Source organism: Delphinus delphis, chromosome 20 (genome assembly GCF_949987515.2).
Source record: "Delphinus delphis chromosome 20, mDelDel1.2, whole genome shotgun sequence".
NCBI lineage: Eukaryota > Metazoa > Chordata > Mammalia > Artiodactyla > Delphinidae > Delphinus > Delphinus delphis.
The window spans coordinates 54782457-54802244 of record NC_082702.1 but is presented as its reverse complement, the minus strand read 5'-3'; the positions used below and the strand labels follow the sequence as shown (position 1 = coordinate 54802244).

The window sequence follows — 19788 nt, the reverse complement described above, 5'->3', positions numbered from 1 at the left end:
AAGATTACTGGGCTGCCTCAGTTTCACCCGTGAGGTCATGCTGAATGACCCCAGTGGCCCAAGGACCTTGATCAGGTCACTGCAGTGAGGGTGCTGATAAATGATCTCCTTGTTCCCGGATGGTGCCTCCTCCCACCCTGGCACCAAGATGCCTTTTCAGTTAACTTTAAAAAGAAGTTTTTCAATCAATACATGTCCATGGTTTTTAAAAATAAAATAGTACACAATGATAGAGAGAAAAGGAAATTTCCCTCTCCCTCCCACCTCTTCCCCAAACTCCTGGGTTTCGCTCCCCAGAGGCAACCCCAATTTCTAGATTTTACCCATTTTCAGAAATAACTGTTCTCTGCACACACACACACACACACACACACACACACACACACACACACACACCCCTCTTGTCTATTTTCAAACAAACTAGTGCCTTCAGGGTGATCTGTTCTGCACCCTGAACTTTAAGCATCGTGCTGGTCCTTCCACGTCAGTACATACAGATTCTCCTGTTTCTTTTTCACAGCAGAGTTAAAGCAAGAGTTTTCTCTTGCCTTTATGACTACGAGTTATTTAGTCATAAATAAATGACCAGCCCCCTACTGAGGGATATTTCAGTCATTTCCAATCCACTGTTATCCCAGACTATGCTGCAATGAATATCTTTATACAATTGTCTTTGCATGCATATACAAGCATATCTGCTGAATAAATCGTTAGACATGTGATTGTGGGTCAGAGGGCACCCACATTTCTTGTTTTGGTCAATAGTGCCAAACTACCCTTTAAAAGGGTGGTACCAGGGGAGTGGTCCAGTGGTCAGGACTCTGAGCTTCCACGGCAGGGGGCATGGGTTCGATCCCCGGTCGGGGAGCTAAGATCCCGCGAGCCATGCAGCCAAAAAAAAAACGAAACAAAAAACCAAAACGGATCGTGCCAATTTACACTGCTTCCAGCAGTATCTGAGTGAGTTACAGTGGGCTCTGAAAAACACATATAATTGATCAGATTTCACTGATCTGGATGTGGCCCAGTCTCTGGGGCTTTTTATAAGCTCCCCAGGGTGATGCTAGAATGTTCCAGGGTGGAGAACCGCAGCTTTCATCACCAAAGGCTCCCCCAGGCCAGCGTAAAGTCTGTAGTCCTCGGCAAGGTAGAGAAGCACATCGTTTTGGATTCCCACCTGCCTCTCTGCTCTCTGGCATCACGTACTCGCTGCCTGCCCATCGAGGCTTAACGGGGGGGTGGGGGGGTCCTGCTTGGGGAGTGTTACCCTGGTCGCCTGGTGAGCTGCATGTGCTGTGATACACAGAGCCGAGGGGCACGGGCTTGCAAGAGCCGAGATGTTTTGTTGTCAGCACGAAGTCTCGTGATAGGAGTATTTACACCACAGTAATTGGCAAATGCTACAAATCAGCATTCTCCCCCCCAGAAAGCCAGTTATTACCATTGAACAGCCCGCCACCGTTTATTTGCCTCGTCTGCTCACTCATAACACGCTGGCATCTGCTCTTCTCATGCTCTGTTATCAGGAGGCTTGAGCTCCTGTAATAATACACGACGGTGATGATGGAAATAATAATTTCTTACGGAGCATTTACTATGTGCCAGGCTCTGAAGTCGTGCTTCCCGTGCATTTACTCATTCATGCCTTATACTCACCCTGTGAGGTAAGGACTATCATTACCCCATCTCTCCCGAGGCACAGAGAGGAAAGGTGACTTGCCCAAAGTCACACAGCCAGGGAGCGACAGCTGCAGCAGAGTAGATCTCAGTGAGTGTTTGTTGCATGGATCGACGGATCTTAACTTCTGGAAGCAGGTGCTGGCAGGCCTGGCTGTGCAGACAAGGCAGGACCTTCTCCTCGACGAATTGCCAGTCTCTCTGATGACCGGTTCGGGACCTGCCTGCCCCTCCCCCAGTCAGGGTTTCTATTAGTTCGCTCTCGCTACTGTAGTAAACGCCACAAGACTAACAGCTTGGAACGGCACACATTTATTATTTCACAGTTCTGGAGGTCAAAAGTCCAACATGGGTCTCACCGGGCTTAAAGATATCCACATCTTAATCCCCAGGACCTGCAAATATGTTACTGATGGGGCAAAAGGAACTCTGCAGATGTGATTAAGGATCTTAAAATTCAAAGAGTATCCTGGATTACCCAGGAGGCTCAGTGGAATCACAAGGGTCCTTATAAGAGGGAGGCAGGAGAGTCAGGGAAGGAGATGTGAGGACAGAAGCAGAGGTCAGAGTAATGCAGCCACCAGCCAAGGAGTGTGGGCAGCCCCTAGGGACTGGAAACAGATTCTCTCTCCAAGAGTCTCCAGCAGGAGTGCAGCCCTGACAATGCATTGCTTTTAGCCCCTAAGATCCACTTGGCACTTCTGGCCTCCAGAACTACAAGATAATACATGTGTTCTTTTCAGCCACTACATTTGTGTGTTTTGTTACAGCAGCCCTAGGAGACTCATTCATGGTCACAGGTCATCCCTTTATCAGAAGAATACGGCAGGTGGCAGTCTTTCAGAAGAGAACGAGGATGGGCTGGCTTAGGCTGTCCTGTATCCCAGACTTAGAAGAGGCTAGAAAGGGATGGGGGCCTGGCTATATTCTCTGATTAGCTGAGGTCAAGTGTACACAACGGGGGAAATATTGTGGGCAGGAAGGCAGTGGCATTAAGTTAAAAGGGAATTAGGGCTTTACCAAGCCCTGTGGAAGGACTCATTTGAATACCCTGGGCCAGGATGCCTGGACAAAGTGACAGTGCTGATAGAAGGCACTGAGGCTGTGGAAAGCACACTGGCCTGCCATTGGCTGGCCCTGCGAGCTCAGACTCTTTCCTCCCTTTTCTGGGTCTCTTGTGGGTGACTTCTTAAGATAATAATCATGATAACAGCAAGCACTTAAATGGGACTTGCTTGCCTTATGAATGTAAATTGACATGTTCAGTACCCATAACAAACCAATAGGTAGGTTCTATCATCTTTATTTCACAGATGAGGGAATTGAGGCCCAGAGAGGTTAAGAAGCTTGCTGAAGGTCACCCAGCAGGGACGTGGTAAATTCTTGATTGGAACCCATGCACTCCAGATCCAAAGAGAGCTGAGAGGTAGGGGAACAGGTTGGGGGAGATTTGGCCAGAGATGTTAAATCGAGATAAGTAATAAAGAGCTGGGGGAGGTGGGGAGACAGAGAGAGAGAGGAGGGGAAAAAGCCAGCAGGAGCTTGAAAGGTGATTTTGGTATCTCGTCTATGAGAGGTGCTGGAGCAGCTGTGAGGTCTGAGAGAGCTGGGGAGTCAGGTGAAGGGGGCAGAGGGTCTCCATCACTAGCAGGCGCCCTGGGGTCTCTTGGAGTGGGCGGAGTGTGGTGACTGGGCCTTGCGGGGCCACAGCAATTATTTGGGTTACACTTATAGACGCACTATGGGAAACTGATCTGATTGAAGCTGCCATGGTGAGGCAGAATCTCATCCCTCCCTGCCATCTTCTTTGTCTCCCGCCCCCCAATTCCAGCCCCCTTAATCATTCATGCAGAGCCCTCAGGTTTCAGGCAATACCCTTTGCAAAGTGCTACCCTAGACCGGCTCCATTCCATCAGCCCCTCTGCTCCTGCCTGGATTCCTCCCACTGCCCGGGCTGCAGAAAGCCCACAGAGGTCCCCCCACTCCTGCCACCCGCCTCCAGGTAGCTTCAGAAGACTCAAGCTCGGACTTCCTCACAGATCCTTGCACCAGAACCCGGAGTCTCTGTTACCTGCACATTCCAACCAGCAAGGTGACTTGAGCAAGCCTCTTCCCTAGACCTCCAGGCCTCATCTGCAAAATGCAGCTGATAATAATAACTCCATTCTGGAAGCCAAGAGATTGGGCCTCAGAACCTCTTAAGAAAATTGGAAGAGCCAGCGTACACTGAGCGCCTACTTGAGAAGATGCTTCTGCAATTTTCGCCGTCACCGCTTTCACTGTACTCATTTGACCAGGGAGAAAACTGAGGCCCAGAGAGGTGAAGTGACTGCCCAAGGACACACAGCAAGGCAGTGCAGAGCTGAAGCCAGGACGCAGGCCCTAGAACTGGGCCTCTTCCTCTTTATCCCGACCATGCTGTCAAACCCACAGAAGGAGGCTGCCCTGTGCCTTCCGGCGTGACTCTCCCCCAACCCCCTCTCCTTCTCATATATTTTACAAACAAGGAAACTGAGGCTCAGAGGCACAAAGTCACCTGTCCAAGGCCACCCAGCCACTTACATGGGAACCAGAGATCCAGGTGTGTACGACTCCAAGCTCACACCACTTCCGGGTCCGTCACAGAGCCTCCGGGACTCCCACCCAGCGCTCGGATGCTGGGTTTCTCTGCACCTGTCCCAGGCCTGGGCTAGTTCAAAGCAGTTCCTCCTGCAGCCTCAACGTGAGCACCCCCCACCCCCCATCATCAGCACATCCCGAGGAGCTTCCGGGATGCCTGGGACAGGTAGCCACAGATGCCCCAGCCCTAAGGTGCCCTCCGCTCCTTCCGAGTTTTGCTCCTCCTTGGAAGGGAGGGCGGACAGCTGTCCTTGCCTTCCAGGCGGTTGGCAGAGCGGCGGCTGCTCCTGCCTGCTGTCTGGCTGATGGAGAGATTATTTCTAAGCCCTTCCCATCCTCCCACCCCCTTCTCTTGCAGGACCACACTGGCTTTCCCGGTGGGACTCAGAGTGCAGAGCCCACCGCTGAAGCAGGACAGCTGGCCCGGCTCCCTCCCAGCACGAATCCCTCAGACCCTCACCTCTCATGGGGAAAAGGGATTCTGGGAAAGGGGATTGGAAAAAAAAAAAACCACCCCACTCCTCCTGGGCTTTTCTGCAGCTGCTGGAGAGAGAGCTGCAGAATGAACGGACTTCTGGTTTCTGAAGGAGGCGAGGAAAGGAAGGTTGAAAACTAACTCGGCCAGAAACTGCTGTGTTCGGGCTTTCTCTTTTCTCCTCCTTCATCCTCACCACAAACCTGTCTCTTCCCTGGGCATCGAGACATGGGCTCCCCTTGCCCGGCAGAGAAACAGCTGGAAAGAGGCTCCCTGAGACAGGAGGGTGAGTTAAACTTCGGGGGAAGAAGTTAGTGTTTGCTGCAGTGGTGGGGGCTGCGGATCGCACGGTGCTCTTAAACATCCTTTGTCAAAGCACCGTGTTGAGTGAACACCTTTCCCACGCTCTGGAAGGACATTCGTGTGCTGGCTACTTCTGGGGGGCAGTGGGTTACAAAGTTGGGTTTGTGCAGTGAATTCAGAAAGAGCACTTTGGGGGGTTCTAGAAAGAGCCTCCGGCTGGGAGACAGAGTCCCTGGTTGCACTAGGACTCGCTGTGTGACCTTGGATGAGTCACTTCAGCTCTCTGGCTCTGCGTCTTTTCACTCGGAAAACAAGAACGTTTGGGAAGCGACTCCCCTGATCTCAAAATACCCTTCTTTCTGCAGGTTGCTCATCGTTCTCTGGCCGTACATTGTAAACAAAGTAACGCACGCAGAATAACAGACGATTGTGTGGCGAGCAAGTGTGAAATGCATCGGCTGTGATGCAACTCTTCGCTGTCTGCTGGAACCCAACTGCCTCTGAAATTGAGAGGAACTTTTATTTCCATTCAGCTGATGAGTTTTTCTCGTGATTGGAGTGCATCTTGGAATGTAAGGTTATGGACGCTTTGGAAACAGCTCTGGCTAGAATGAATAGCACAGGAAACCGTTGCGGGAGGCTGAGGATGTGAAATATTGTGGCGATGATTTTTTTTTAATGCATGGGCTAAATCTAAAACCCTTCCCTGTAAGTCAAGCATCCCAAATAGGTCTGAAATGAAGAAAGCATTAGAGGCCCCTTCATTTCACAGATAACAAGACCGAGGCCCAGAGAGGGGGAGTAACTGACTCAAGGTCACACAGCAAGGTGGCTGAGGAAAGCACCCAATGAACACGGAGGAGTGCTCTCATTGATAGCAAAGTCCTCTAAGTGGGAAAGCAAATAAGAGGGCTCAGGTGATCGTTGTGGAGCTTCTCCTGGGAGTCAGACACTGTGCCACATACAGTTCCTCGTTACTTAACTTTTCTGGGCCTCAATTTCCTCATCTGTAGAATGGGTATACTAATGTCTACCTCATGGGGTTGTTGAGATGAGTTCATATAGGAGAGGCATGTGGGTCAGGGCCTGCCACGTCAGAAGCATCTAGAAGTGTTCTTAATATACACTTCACGTGTGTTACTGCACGTAACCCTCACTGTGTCCAGTGAGGTGGGCACTCAAACTACCCTAGCTGTGCAGATGAAGCAAAGGGCTCAGAGAGGCTGAGAAACCTACCTGGGGTGGCAGTCCGTAAGGGATCGCAGTTCACCTGGCAGTGAACTTGACAAAGTTTTACACCCTAAGCTCTATTTTCAACAACCGTACTTTGCAAAGTTGGGACGAGTCTTGTCATTGCCATAATGATGCTGAGATCAGAGAGGTTAAGCTACATACCCAAGACCACACAGCCTGAAAGTGACACAGCTGTTCCAGGGAGATTCTTCTGAGATATAAATAAATGCTCTTCAGGGAAGGGATGTCATCATCATCTCTTTTTGTTCACTGATAGATCCCAAGCGCATAGTGGTAGGTGCTCGGTAAATCTGTGTTGGATGGAAGATTAAGAGAATAAATGATGCAGGTGCAGTTGCAGGGAAGCAGACATGAGGAGATGCTGTCTAGGACTCTGCCCTGAGACTGATGTCTCCCTGTTCTCTTGCTCTTGTCCCTTTTGGATGCCAGGACGTCTTCGGTGATACCCATGCCTTCCAGAGACAGGGGCCTGCATCCCAGACACCATCACCTCAGCTCCTGTGGCCCTTTGAGTCAGTTCTTGCCACGGCCCGTGGAGCCCCCGTCCATCAAGGGCATTTACTACCGCAGGGCCCGGAAGCTGGGAGCGCAGGACGCCACCTGGACGGCGGACCTGAAGAAGGAGATGCTGGTCAACGTGGGGGGCAAGCGGTACCTCCTTCCATGGAGCACGCTGGACGAGTTTCCACTGAGCCGCCTGAGCAAACTCCGCTTCTGCCAGAGCCACGAAGAGATCGCTCAGCTCTGCGACGATTACGACGAGGATAACCAAGAGTTCTTCTTTGACCGGAGCCCCAGCGCTTTCGGGGTGATCGCAAGCTTCCTGGCGGCAGGCAAGCTTGTCCTCCTCCAGGAGATGTGCGTGCTGTCCTTCCAGGAGGAGCTGACCTACTGGGGGATCGAAGAAGCCAATCTGGAGACGTGCTGCCTGCAGACACTGCTGAGGAAGCTGGACGAAGTGGCCGAGCTGCGCACGGAGGAGACACTGCAATGTCAGGCAGCCGGCCACCCTACCGTGCACACGTCCCGCTGGGCGCTCTTCATGAACCGGCTGCAGGAGATGGTGGAGAACCCGCAGTCGGGGCTCCCCGGAAAGATCTTTGCTTGTCTGTCCATCCTCTTCGTGGCCACCATGGCCATCAGCCTGTGCGTTAGCACCATGCCGGACCTGAGGGCAGAGGAGGACAAGGTGAGTGTTCCGTCTCTCTATCGGGCGTGGTGCCCGGGACCCGCGGCACTGAGGGCCCACGAAAACGTTTAATATCGTTGCAAACAAGAAGGAAAGAGGGACTTCCCTGGCGGTCCAGTGGTTAAGACTCTGCCCTTCCAATGCAGGGGGCGTGGGTTCGATCTCCGGTCAGGGAACTAAGATCCCACACGCCACACAGCCAAAAAAAAAAAAAGAAAGAAAGAAATGAATATGATCCAGTGTGAATTGTATTCATTTTCACACCGATGCAGTAGTAAAAGATAATTTTATACATTTTTTTTTGAAGAAGGAAGCACATAAAGGGCACCCATGAAAGTCATGAGGGGCCCTGCCTCTGGTAGAGAGCCCCAGGCATTGACAAAGCCACCGTGGTCTTAGTGGGCTGAGCTGGCCCAGCCCAGCCTCTCCTGGCTCTGTGACCACTGGCGAATTGCTCCGCCTCTCTGAGCCTCAGTTTCCTCCTCTGTAAGACGGCTCACATCACTATGAAGGTGCACACAGTCCATGCACCCATCGCATGTTAACTGAGCAGCTACTCTGTGCCAGGCACTAGACCAGAACCGGATTCCCTACCTCCTTAAGCCAACCTTCTCGTGGGCATCTCAGCTCCATTGTCAGATGAGTAAACTGAGGCTCAGGCCACTTAGCTTCCTAGGAGTAACCAAGTGAAGATGCCGATGATGACAGAGACTCTCGGCCCTTATTCCTGAGCCTCCCAGTCAGTCCCACCAGTTGGGGAACTCACAGCTGAGTTGATTTGGAAGTGACCCTGCCCCGGGAGGCCAGGGCAGAAACGTTTGCTTGCCCACTCCTGCCCTGTCTTTCTGGGAAGCTGTGGGAGACTGCCCACACCCCCCAGGGGGCCAGATGGTCTGAGAAATGAGATAAGAATCTAACATTTTGTTGGGAAGGTTATTGGAGAGCTTCAAACTGAGAACTGGATTGTTTCCTAAGTTAAAATGTTGCTCTATAATCCTCATGGCTCCACAGCACCTAACTTATGGAGCTTACATTATAGCAGAGAGAGAGCCGATAAAGAAAACGTATACATACGGCAGTGCAGGCTGTATATGGTTTATAACTGGTGTCGGTTGACCTAAGTTCCCTTCTCTTAAACATATATCCCAGGGCTTCCCTGGTGGCGCAGTGGTTGAGAGTCCGCCTGCCGATGCAGGGGACACGGGTTCGTGCCCCGGTCCGGGAGGATCCCACATGCCACGGAGCGGCTGGGCCCGTGAGCCATGGCCGCTGAGCCTGCGCGTCCGGAGCCTGTGCTCCGCAATGGGAGCGCCCACAACAGTGAGAGGCCCACGTACCGCAAAAAAAACAAAAAAAAACAAAAAAAACCATATATCCCAGGGAGGATCAGAGAACTTTCCAGATAGAGAGGACTTAGATGGAGAACTAGACAGTGCTTCACACCCGGAGTAGGCTGTCAATAAATTTTTGCTGAATAAAATGTATCTTGTTCAACCTATTAATATTTTGTCCTAAAGGAAACCAACCAAAACGTTTTGAGTTTCAAACAGCTTTTTTCCCCATAGAGAGGACTGTAGCTCTGATTGTAGGCATTTCTTTCATTCTTTAGAATGAAATCATGTAATTTAAAAGCCTGGTTGTTCACAGAAATATTTACATGTGGACGCTGTAGTAAAAAGATTAGGACAAAGTAAGGGGCCTCCGTCCCCTGTCCCCTAAGGGTGCCCTTGATCCCCATTGCTGAGGAAGGACCCCTGGATTTTTCACAAGCCTGTTCCTCTTAGGGATGGATTTTCAGGGAGCCGGGATTTAGATTGTGCAGAGGGACAAGCTCTTTTCAAAGCCTAATGCTTTGAAAATTACCCAGGGTACGAACACAAGTTCGTGTAACAGGGACTTGGAAAATTAAATTAGAGGTGGGTAAGGGGCCCGCAGAACCGGGGAATCAGGCAGCCATTTCTACTCGTGGGTCAAGGGAGGTGATGCCCCGGTCCAGTTGCAACCTCTGTGCAACTGTGAAGCCACCCCTGGGTGTTCTGCCCAGAGAGGGCTTGGGAGATGCAGCCCTCCAAAAAAATGTGTGTCTATTTCGATGGTGATTCAGAGAGCCTGGAGGCTGAGGACCAGGCGGGCTTCGTTCTTTCAAACTGTGCCCTTACATTCACATAAAAAGATGATGTCCTTTCCCGGCCACACGTGCCTGGTATTTCGTATTTGTCCTCTGGGACATCAGTCTGAAAGCAGCGATTCAGCACCGACTGCAAAGCTGGACAGCTACTTCTGGGGACAGGAAGTGCCCAAGAGGTGTGAGGGTTCAAGTCATCCTGAGGGGATGTGACTTGCAGAACACCTCCATCAGACACGGAAGAGGTGTCACGCAGGGTTGGAGAATCAGCACACCTGTGAAGAAAGCATTTTCCTTGCCCTTAATTCTTCTAGCTTCTGACAGCAACATCCCTTGAGTAAACTTGGCAGTTGGGGTGCAAGGTCTGTGCCCGAGATTGCAAAGTAAGATGGAGGAGGCAGGAGGCATTGTGGACGGGAAAGACCAAGCCAAGTGCCTAAGCACCTCCAGGAGCATTCAGACTCTGCTGGGTTCCCTGGGGGAGCTCGGCCCAGAAGGGATGAGAGAACTGATGCTTGTTAAGTGCCCTTCAGGAGGCTGGCATTTCATAGGATGGACTTAATCCTTGTAACAGCTTTGGGAAGTGAATACCACTCTACCCCCATTTTACAGATGAGGAAACTGAGGCTCAGGGAAGCTTTTTATCACTTTCCTAAGCTCAAAGTTAGTAAGTGGCAGAGCCAAGACTTGAGCTCACCTCTGCCTGGCTCTAAAACCTGACCCCTTACATCCCTTCTTCCAATGCTCGGCCCTCTACCTGTAGGCTAGACCCTCAGTCTCAACGGCACTTAGCATTGCTAAGGCATCTGGACTTTGTGAAGTGCTTCTCTGTCCAGGGTAATGGTTCTGAGTGCCGACGCCCTGGGTTTGAATCTGGCCTCACCCCTCATGAACTCAATGATCTCAGAAAAGTCACTTAACTTCTTTGAGCCTCAGTTTCCTTATCTGTAAAATGGGGATGCTATTAGCCCTTTCCTCAGGGGGTTATGGTGAGGATTAAAAGAGTAATTTGTGTAAAGTGATCGGAACAAAGCCGACACACGGGAAGTGCTCAAAAAATGTTAGTCGTCATCATTATTCACTTATCAGGTACTAGTTAACAGGAAGTCACCACATTTGTCCTTTTATTCATTCATCAACAGTCACGCAGTACCTACTAAGTCTATTCTTCTAGATGCTGCAGATAAGACAAATTTCTCACTTTCCTGGAGCTTATATCCTGAGCATCCCAGCTCCGGTTTTTAAATTGAGGTGAAATTCACGTAACATAAAATTAACCATCTTAAAGTGAACAATTCAGTGGCAGTTAGCACATTCTTAAGGTTGTGCAGCCAACACCTCTATCAAGTTCCAATACATTTCTAAAAGAAAACCCTGGACCAATCAGGCAGCCGCTCCCCACCCCCACCCTCAGCCCCTGGCAACCAGCAGTCTGCTTTCCGTCTCTGTGTCCCTATTCCAGACACTTCACATAATGGAATCATACAATATGTGGCCTTCTGTTTCTGGCTTCATTCACTCCACATAACGTGTTCAAGGTTCATCTGTGTTGTAGCCTATGTCAGTACTTCATTCCTTTTCAGGGCTGAGTCATAGTCCACTGTCTGTAAATGCCACAATGTGTTTATCCATCCAGCCAGTGATGGATTCCTCAGGTTCTTTGCTTCCCTCCGCCCAAGTCCTCTACCGGGGCTGTCACCCCTGCCATTTAGCCCTAGCGCCCTTTCCTTGTAGCCCTTGCCTGGCCTCTCTGCTGCTCAGAGCACCTTGTCCGCCCTCTGGGGGAGTCAGAAGGTCACCAGGCTGCTACAGCTGAACACATGGTCCTTTTCTCTTGACCTTTTTCTTCCTCCTTACTGCTGCTACCTGGCTCTGCCCTCGGCCGAGTCACTCTGTTTCTCTATGCCCCCATTTCCTCTCCCATAAATGAGGATAATGCCAGCACCTGCTCAGAAGGAGGCAACAGGACCGACGTTCTATTCACGATGTGCCGGCACAGAGCCAGCACTGGCTATGTTTACCCACCTTTGGGATTCGCTCATGCCCCTCCCGCCCGCGCATCTGCTTTGTCCCTCAAACTCTCTCCCAGCTCCGTGGGACCCCTGGGGACAAGCACAGGCACATGCTCGCACATCCCCTCCTGTTCTAGCTTCTACTTCTGCCCAGAGGTTTGCTTGGGACTTCGGGGATGTTGCAAAGGGACACACTCTGGATTGCATCTGTGCAAAGTGCACTGGATGGGAGCAGAGCCTCGGTGCGGCTGGGGGTGGGATGGCGGGGCTCTGCTTCCCCCGCCCCCTTGTGCCCTGTGCTGTGCTTTCTGCGTCTCGCTGGGATGGGGAAGGAAGGAAGGCACAGACAGATTTTTTTTTTTTTTTTTTTGCGGAACGCGGTCCTCTCACTGTTGTGGCCTCTCCCGTTGCGGAGCACAGGCTCACGGACGCGCAGGCTCAGCGGCCATGGCTCACGGGCTCAGCCGCTCCGCGGCACGTGGGATCCTCCCGGACCGGGGCACGAACCCGTGTCCCCTGCATCGGCAGGTGGACTCTCAACCACTGCGCTACCAGGGAAGCCCGGCAGGTGGATTCTTAACCACTGCGCTACCAGGGAAGCCCGAGAGATTTGTTTTTTTTTTTACAGAGAGCTTTTTAAAGACCAGGTGGAACCACTGGGGGCCCTGATGGAACAATTCCCTCCTGGCGCTGGTGCAGCTCACCTTCGGGGCTGCAATATCCTCCCCCTCCTCCCCGCCTTTGATAAAAAGTCTCGTGCCGGAGCCAGTGTCTCCTCCTACCTGACCCCTTCTTGGATCATGGATCAGCTCCAGAGAGAACTGCCCGCTCTGTAGCTTCTCTGTGTTCAGTGACATTTGGTAATGGCTTTACGGAATTCTTCTTAACCTGTTTTGGGAGTTGTGTGTGTGTGTGGGGGGGTGTTCCCTGCCCCCTGCTGAGTCTCCCTATATCCCAGCCAACAAGCACTATTCCCCATTTCCTGTATGAGCCCCCCTTTCCTGAGTATACATACTTCATGCTGTCCCTCCTGCCTCACCACGCTCCCCTGGTCTCTGTGCATTCAATTCCTAGCCCCTCCCACTCAGAGCCCCCATGTGCCAGGGTTGGGCAGTCTGGGCGGCTAGGACAAGGGAGCCAAGGGTAGGGGCAGGGCTGGGGAGGAGGGACGGCGGCTCAAGGCGAGGGCGCCAAGGGAGAGGATCGTGGAAGGGGCCTGCATGAGGGGAGGAGGGCAGAGAGACCTGGCTCTCGGGGAGAGGCATGAGTCAGCACCACCGGGTACCGGGACGGGGAGGACCGACGCCAGCACCAGAGGCACAAATGATGGATTTCACAGCCAGGAGGAAGGAAAGGGAGGGAACTGGGTGGAACTGCTGAATGGGCCAGTGGGACCAGCACTGAGCTAAGCGGGTAAGACGTGGCCGATTCTGGCCTCATTCCCAAAGAGGAGATGGCAGGCATTGCTGTGAGAGAGACAGAGGGTGCAGGGGAGGCTCCAAGGTCAAGACTTTGGCCCCGAGTCCCTCCCAGATGGAACTTCTAGAACTGGCCCTAGCTGTACCTGCAGCCATCTGCTGGTCAGCCTGTCCAGATGGTCCCTCATGGACAATGGCTTTGTCCTCAGAAAGCCCTGGCCTCCCTCTGACCCCAGAGCCCTTCAGAGTAGCTCTGCTACGGAGCTTCAGGAAAGGATGGGGCAAGGCTGTGGACCTCACTCCCTGCCTCACCCAGACTGACTTGGCCACTCAGACTCAAACTCGAGGTTCTTTTTTATTAAGATATAATTCATACCCTCAAATATTCAAGTGCACAAATCAGTGATTTTTAGTATGCAGTAATGCAACCATCCCCACTAATTCCATAACGTTTTCATCACCCTAAAAAGCAACACTGCTCACACTTCCAATTATTCCCCATCCCCTCCCCGCCCCCATTCCACCAGCCCCAGGCAACTGCGAACATACTTTCTATCTTCATGAATTTGCCTTTTCTGGGAATTTTATAGATATGGAATCATACAATATATGGTCTTTATGTTGGCTTCTTTCACTGAGCATAAGGCTTTCAAGGCTCATCTGCTTTGTAGCACGTGTCGGGACTTCCTTTTTTTTTTTTTTTTGCGGTATGCGGGCCTCTCACCGTTGTGGCCTCTCCCGTTGCAGAGCACAGGCTCCGGACGCACAGGCTCAGCGGCCATGGCTCACGGGCCCAGCCGCTCCGCGGCATGTGGGATCTTCCCGGACCGGGGCACGAACCCACGTCTCCTGCATCGGCAGGCGGACTCTCAACCACTGTGCCACCAGGGAAGCCCAGGACTTCCTTTTTATGGCTGAATAATATTCCAACATATAGAGAGATCATATTTTGTTTTATTCATTCATCCGTTGGCGGGCATTTAGCTTGTTTCCACTTGTTGGCTGTTATCAATCACACTGCTGCGGACCTTCATGGACAAGTTTTTGTGTGGATGTGTGCTTTCAGTTCCTTCGGGTATATACCTAGGAGCGGAATTGCTTGGTCATATAGCAAATGTATGTTTAAGTTTTCTGAGGGACCACCCACCTGTTTTCCACAGCAGCTGTACCACTTTACATTCCCACCAGCAATGACTGGGAGGTTCCAATTTCTCGACATCCTCACCAACACTTGTTTTTCTTATTGTTGGTTTACTATATCGTATTAGTTCCAGGTATACAACAGAGTGATTCGATATTTTTGTATCTTATACTCTATTTAAAGATATTATAAAATACTGGCTGTACTCCCTGTGCTGTACATCACATCCTTGTATCTTATTTATTCTATACCTAGTAGTCTATACCACTTAATCCCCTTTTCCTAAAACTTGTTATTTTTTGTCCTTATAATCACAGCCATCTTAGTGAGTGTGGAGTGGTAGGTCATTGTGGTGTTGATTTCCAACTCTGATTTAAAAAAAAAAAAAAAACCTTTCTGGATGGAAAATTTGGAGCATTTACAAAGTAAACAGAATAATCTAATGACCCCCCAGTAAGTACCCATGTCTCAGCTTTCACGATTGTCCACAGTCTGCCGTTCTGGTTCTCTTCTCTCTCCACCCCCTCCCACCCACAATCATTTAGCACCACGATCATTCATTTTATTTTTATTTTACAGTTTTACTGGTGACATTTACGTACACTGAAATGCACAAATCTTAGCTGTCCAATGTAACAAATGGGGCACACCCACAGCCCTGTTTAATATGGAATATTCCCATCACCCCAGAGTGTTCTTTCAGGTCCGTTTGTGGTCTTCCCTACCCCATCCAGAGGCAGCCACTCTTTTGGTGATTCTGTCCACCTCAGGTGAGTGTTGCCCGCTCTTGGACTTCACCTGGATGGAAACATAGCCCCACATCCATCTGTGACATTCGTCCATGCTCTCACACCGCTCACCCCTCCGGCCTACCTGGGGCTGGTCATGTTTCTCTTCATTGCAGGAAGGAATCAGAGCACGCCTCATTCGTGGTGACAAGCCCCTCAGGGGGGTGACCAAGCATCCCCGTTTGTCCAGGACTGAGGGGAAGTTCTGGTGACCTGGGACTGTCGCTCAACCTGGAAAGTTCTGGGCAAACCAGGATGAGTTGTTCATCCTACCTACAGAATACAACCAGAAACTTCCTCAGAGAGAGGGTGACTTTTTTCTCTCCTTCCATTCTAGTTTTCTTCAAATACTGCCTGGCCTGGGAATTATTTTCTCAGCTCGAACCCCATAAACCCCTGCCATTCCAATGCCGGCCGCTAACAGGGCATTTGTCTGAGGGCCAGTGCTGGGAGGTTGGTTTAGGCTGCAGAGCGGAGCAGCCATGCAGGGGGTGACTCGGCAGAGCACTTGTTGCAGGGCAGGGAGGTGGCCGGTGGGAGGTGGGTGGTGCAGGCTTGGAACATCCAAAAGCCAGCACCAGAGGCAAAGGGAGGAAGGACCCACAGGGCCTCCTCTGCCTCCCAGGAGTCACCTTCCTGAGCTATTGGGTCGCTGGTCTGGGAAGACTATTCCCAGGCCACAGAAGGCTCTTACGCAAAAGAAAAAAACTCCCAGAATGTCAGTGATGAAAGAGGCCTTATGGAGAGGATCTGGCCCAGAGGCTGAAAAACTTCCAGGTGCCTCTGAGTCAACAGGAGGCCTCACCAAAATGCAGATTCCTGGGCCCCACTCCAGGGCTTTGATTTTGTGATGGGGCCCCCAGAATCCACATTGGTAACAAGCACTCTAGGGCACTCTGATGCAGGGCTTATGAATCAGCTTTGAGAAATCCTGATTCTGTTCCACCCTCTCCATCAGAAACTAAAGCACAGAGAGTGGCAGTGACCCCAGAAAAGTCACACAGCAAGTTTGTAGCAGGACTGGGGAATCAGGACCCAAAACTCCTGAGCCTTCCAGAGTCCTGAAGCAAACCCCAGGCAGTCATGGCAAAGACCTCTAGTGTGTTGGAGAATTTCCTCAGCCTCCTGTAAAATCCAGGATAGGAGAAGGATAGTTCCCCTTAAACAGACCAGGCAGGCTATGTCTGCAACCAGTGAATCATCTCATCCGGGTAGCTACAATGTTTCATGTACCTTCGGAGGCAGCAGCCTGCTAACTTCTTTACCTGCGTCATTTCCATTTGTCTCAACCCTCCCGAGGCAGTGAACCGGGAGAGAGAGCTACCCAGCACTGGACCGGCGAATAGAGATCAGGACGGTCCAGCCTGTTTTTTTCTTCAAAGGCCAGACAAAAAGATTATTTCAGTTTCGTATTCCTGTGAGCCCAGGCACTGGAAATAATTTCTTTTTCCACATCAGAGGTTTTTAATCCAAAGAAAACTGTGCTTGTCAACATCTTGCTTTTCACTCAATCAACTGGCTTTGGTCATTGGTTCACTCATCTATCATAAGATACAGATGGAGACAATATAGAGATAGATGCAGATAGAGACGAAGATGTAGATGTAATATTTAGAGTCAGGTTCTCAACTCTAGCTCCACATGAGAATTATTGATGGGGCTTCTGGAAAATTCTACCGCTCAGGCTAAAACCTAGATCAAGTAAATTAGAATCTCTGGCATCCCGACCTGGACATCAGGATTGTTTCAAAGCCCCCCCAGGTGATTCTAACACGTGCAGTCAAGGCTGAGAACCACTGCACTAGAGCAGAGCTTCTCCAACCTTATTGAGCACACAAATCATTGTTGAAATGCAGATTCTAGCTCCGCAGGGATGCCGTGGAGCCCAAGATTCCATGTTTCTAACAAGCTCCCAGGGGAGGCTGATGCTTTAGGTTCCAGGGCACACTTGGAGTAGCAGAGGGGCTAGCGGAAGTCGTTGTTGGGGGCAGGGGTAGGGGTGTGAATGACACAGTGAGGAACCCACTGCAGCCCCACCTGACTGGGATCTCAGGAGGGACATAGCTGCAATCCGCCTCACAGGGTTGCCGGTGTCCTCTCTGCCTGCCCCAGGCTCCAAGCCCCCAGAAACCATGTCTGCTTCTCTAGTCCTTTACCTCCGGAGTCTAGCATGGGACCTGGCGCAAGGTGAGTCCTCCGTGCAATTTTGTTGGATGAATGAATGAGGGATGGCGGGCTAAGTAGTTACAAAACAGCGCATAATCTCTGGGAGGCCATCTACTATGAACGTGAGCTCAGACAATTTATCTCTGCGCTTGGGACCATTTCCTGGGCCATAACTGAAGCCAGCTGCCTGCTCACGGCATCACTGTGGGGCTTAAGTGACAGCACCAGAGCAGTGCCTGGTACACAAGAGGTGCTTATGTCATAAAGGAGAAACTTGGCTGCTCTAACCAAGAGGCCTCACGATAGAACAGCTTTCAACACGGTAGAAGTTGGTTTCTCTCATACACAGGGACCGAGGTGAGTGGGCAGCTCTCATTCTGACACCTGGATTTTTCCCACCATGATGCTCATCCTTCCCAGGGCGTTGGTCCAATCTGCTGGTTCTAAGCTGGGGAGCCCTGGCTCACAGGAAGGGGAGAAAGAGTGTGCAGGAACTCGCGCCAACACTAAACTCCTGGAACTGGAGGTGGCATGCATCCCCTCTGTTTATATTCTGTGGGTGGGGGCTTAGTTATGTGGCCATGCTTAGCTGCAAGGGAGGCTGGAAAAGTGGTCTCTGATCTAGCTGACTGGCCATGCGCACAGCCACAACTTGAGAACTATGTAAAAAGGGGGTTTTGGTAGATGACTAAGAGTCTACAACAGGGCTCCATCGATGTACAGCTAAATGATAGATAGATAGATAATATATAGCATATAGAGACCATATACTATACAAAGAATATATATAGAATGTTTACTATATGCTATACTTAATATATCAGTATATTGTGATATGTATTATATAATATATATTACAGTAACATATTATGTATATTATAAATATTAATATATTATAGAATATATTAGTATGTGTTAATATATTATTAATATATAAAATATAGAGAGAATATACCTTTAGTATAGAGACTCTGCATACGGAATCGATATCGGTGTCATTACAGATCTATGGAATTGCTTTTCAGCGTGGTTAGTTCGCCATTTCCGTCCCCTCTCTACCCCGCGTTTTGTCGCCTCTCCAGGGCGAGTGCTCGCAGAAGTGCTACTATATTTTCATCGTGGAGACCGTCTGCGTGGCCTGGTTCTCCCTGGAGTTCTGCTTGAGGTTTGTCCAGGCCCAGAACAAGTGCCAGTTCTTCCAAGGGCCCCTCAACATCATCGACATCCTGGCCATCTCCCCCTACTACGTGTCCCTCGCGGTGTCCGACGAGCCCCAGGGGGACGGCGAGAGGCCGAGCCGGAGCTCGTACGTGGAGAAGGTGGGGCTGGCGCTGCGCGTGCTGCGGGCACTGCGCATCCTCTACGTGATGCGCCTCGCCCGCCACTCGCTAGGGCTGCAGACGCTGGGCCTCACGGTGCGCCGCTGCACGCGCGAGTTCGCCCTGCTCCTCCTCTTCCTCTGCGTAGCCATCACCCTCTTCTCTCCTCTGGTCTACGTGGCCGAGAACGAGTCCGGGCGAGTTCTGGAGTTCACCAGCATCCCGGCCTCCTATTGGTGGGCCGTCATCTCCATGACGACCGTGGGCTACGGAGACATGGTCCCGAGCAGCGTGCCGGGCCAGATGGTGGCCCTCAGCGGCATCCTGAGCGGGATCCTCATCATGGCCTTCCCGGCCACGTCCATCTTTCACATTTTCTCGCTCTCGTACCTGGAGCTCAAGAAACAGCAGGAGCAGCTGGAGGCTCGCTTCCGCCGCCTGCGGAGCGCGGCCCCGGCCAGTGAACGTGAACTCTTAAACGACGTCAAAGACCTGATCCTGGAGGGCCCTGCCTTGCCCATGGCATACATTTAACTCCAAATCCCCCCTGAATATTCCAGATCTTCAGCCCATCGCCCTCGGCTCACATGAACTGCAGAGCACCAGCACCTACGTCATCCAGTGGTGTGTTCCTAGAGCTTGGGGGTCACTCCCAGGGCTAGGAGGGGCTCGAGGCCAGAGATGTTTGGTTGGGTGATTCTTGACCCTCCTGGCCACGACGTTTACATCACTTGCCGTCTCCTCTCTCCCTGCTCCTCGCTGAGCACAAGCAGGTTCGCTTGCTGGGTTAGGTCTGTCTCCCTTTAATCTCGTTTCCTTTCCTGCAGAGTCTTCAACAACCCAGGCTAGCTTCCAGACACCTAGAGAACCAAGCCTACAGAATTCTATTCCTCCCCGAAGACCCTCTTTCCTGGGCCAACCCACCACCAGGACCTGGAGGGTTCAGTCACTGCAAACCCTTCTGATCAGATCTCTCCACCCAGCTCTACTGGGGGTTCTAGCCGGGGTCAGTTTTGCTATTGTTCACACCACCAATGGCATTTTTCTAATGCAGCTGCCTTCCCCCAGCTCTGGAAGCTCTTAGCCGAGAAGGCAGAACTGGCCTCCACGTTAAGTCCCACAGTGGGGGATGGTGGCCTGCCACCCCTCCTGACGCACTTGGGACCTGGACAGGAGCGGCACTTGTCAGCACAGCGGGTCCTTCTTGGCCACCTGGGCTCTTAGTGAGACATCGTCCAATTATCCGGTCCTTGGCCTTGACAGAGGCTAACTCTCACAGGGCACTGCATTGTCGCTTGAGAG

At 51.3% G+C, this 19788-nt stretch overlaps 1 protein-coding gene across 1 annotated transcript; it reads left to right on the top strand.

Moving 5' to 3' along the window:
• The first annotated feature begins 4999 nt into the window (after nt 1–4999).
• On the top strand, nt 5000–19020 carry KCNG4 (potassium voltage-gated channel modifier subfamily G member 4). Its single transcript, XM_059999306.1, has 4 exons — nt 5000–5057; nt 6585–6612; nt 6758–7517; nt 18250–19020. The coding sequence occupies exons 1-4, from the start codon at nt 5000–5002 to the stop codon at nt 19018–19020; spliced, it is 1617 nt and encodes a 538-aa protein (XP_059855289.1).
• Nucleotides 19021–19788: the final 768 nt, after the last annotated feature.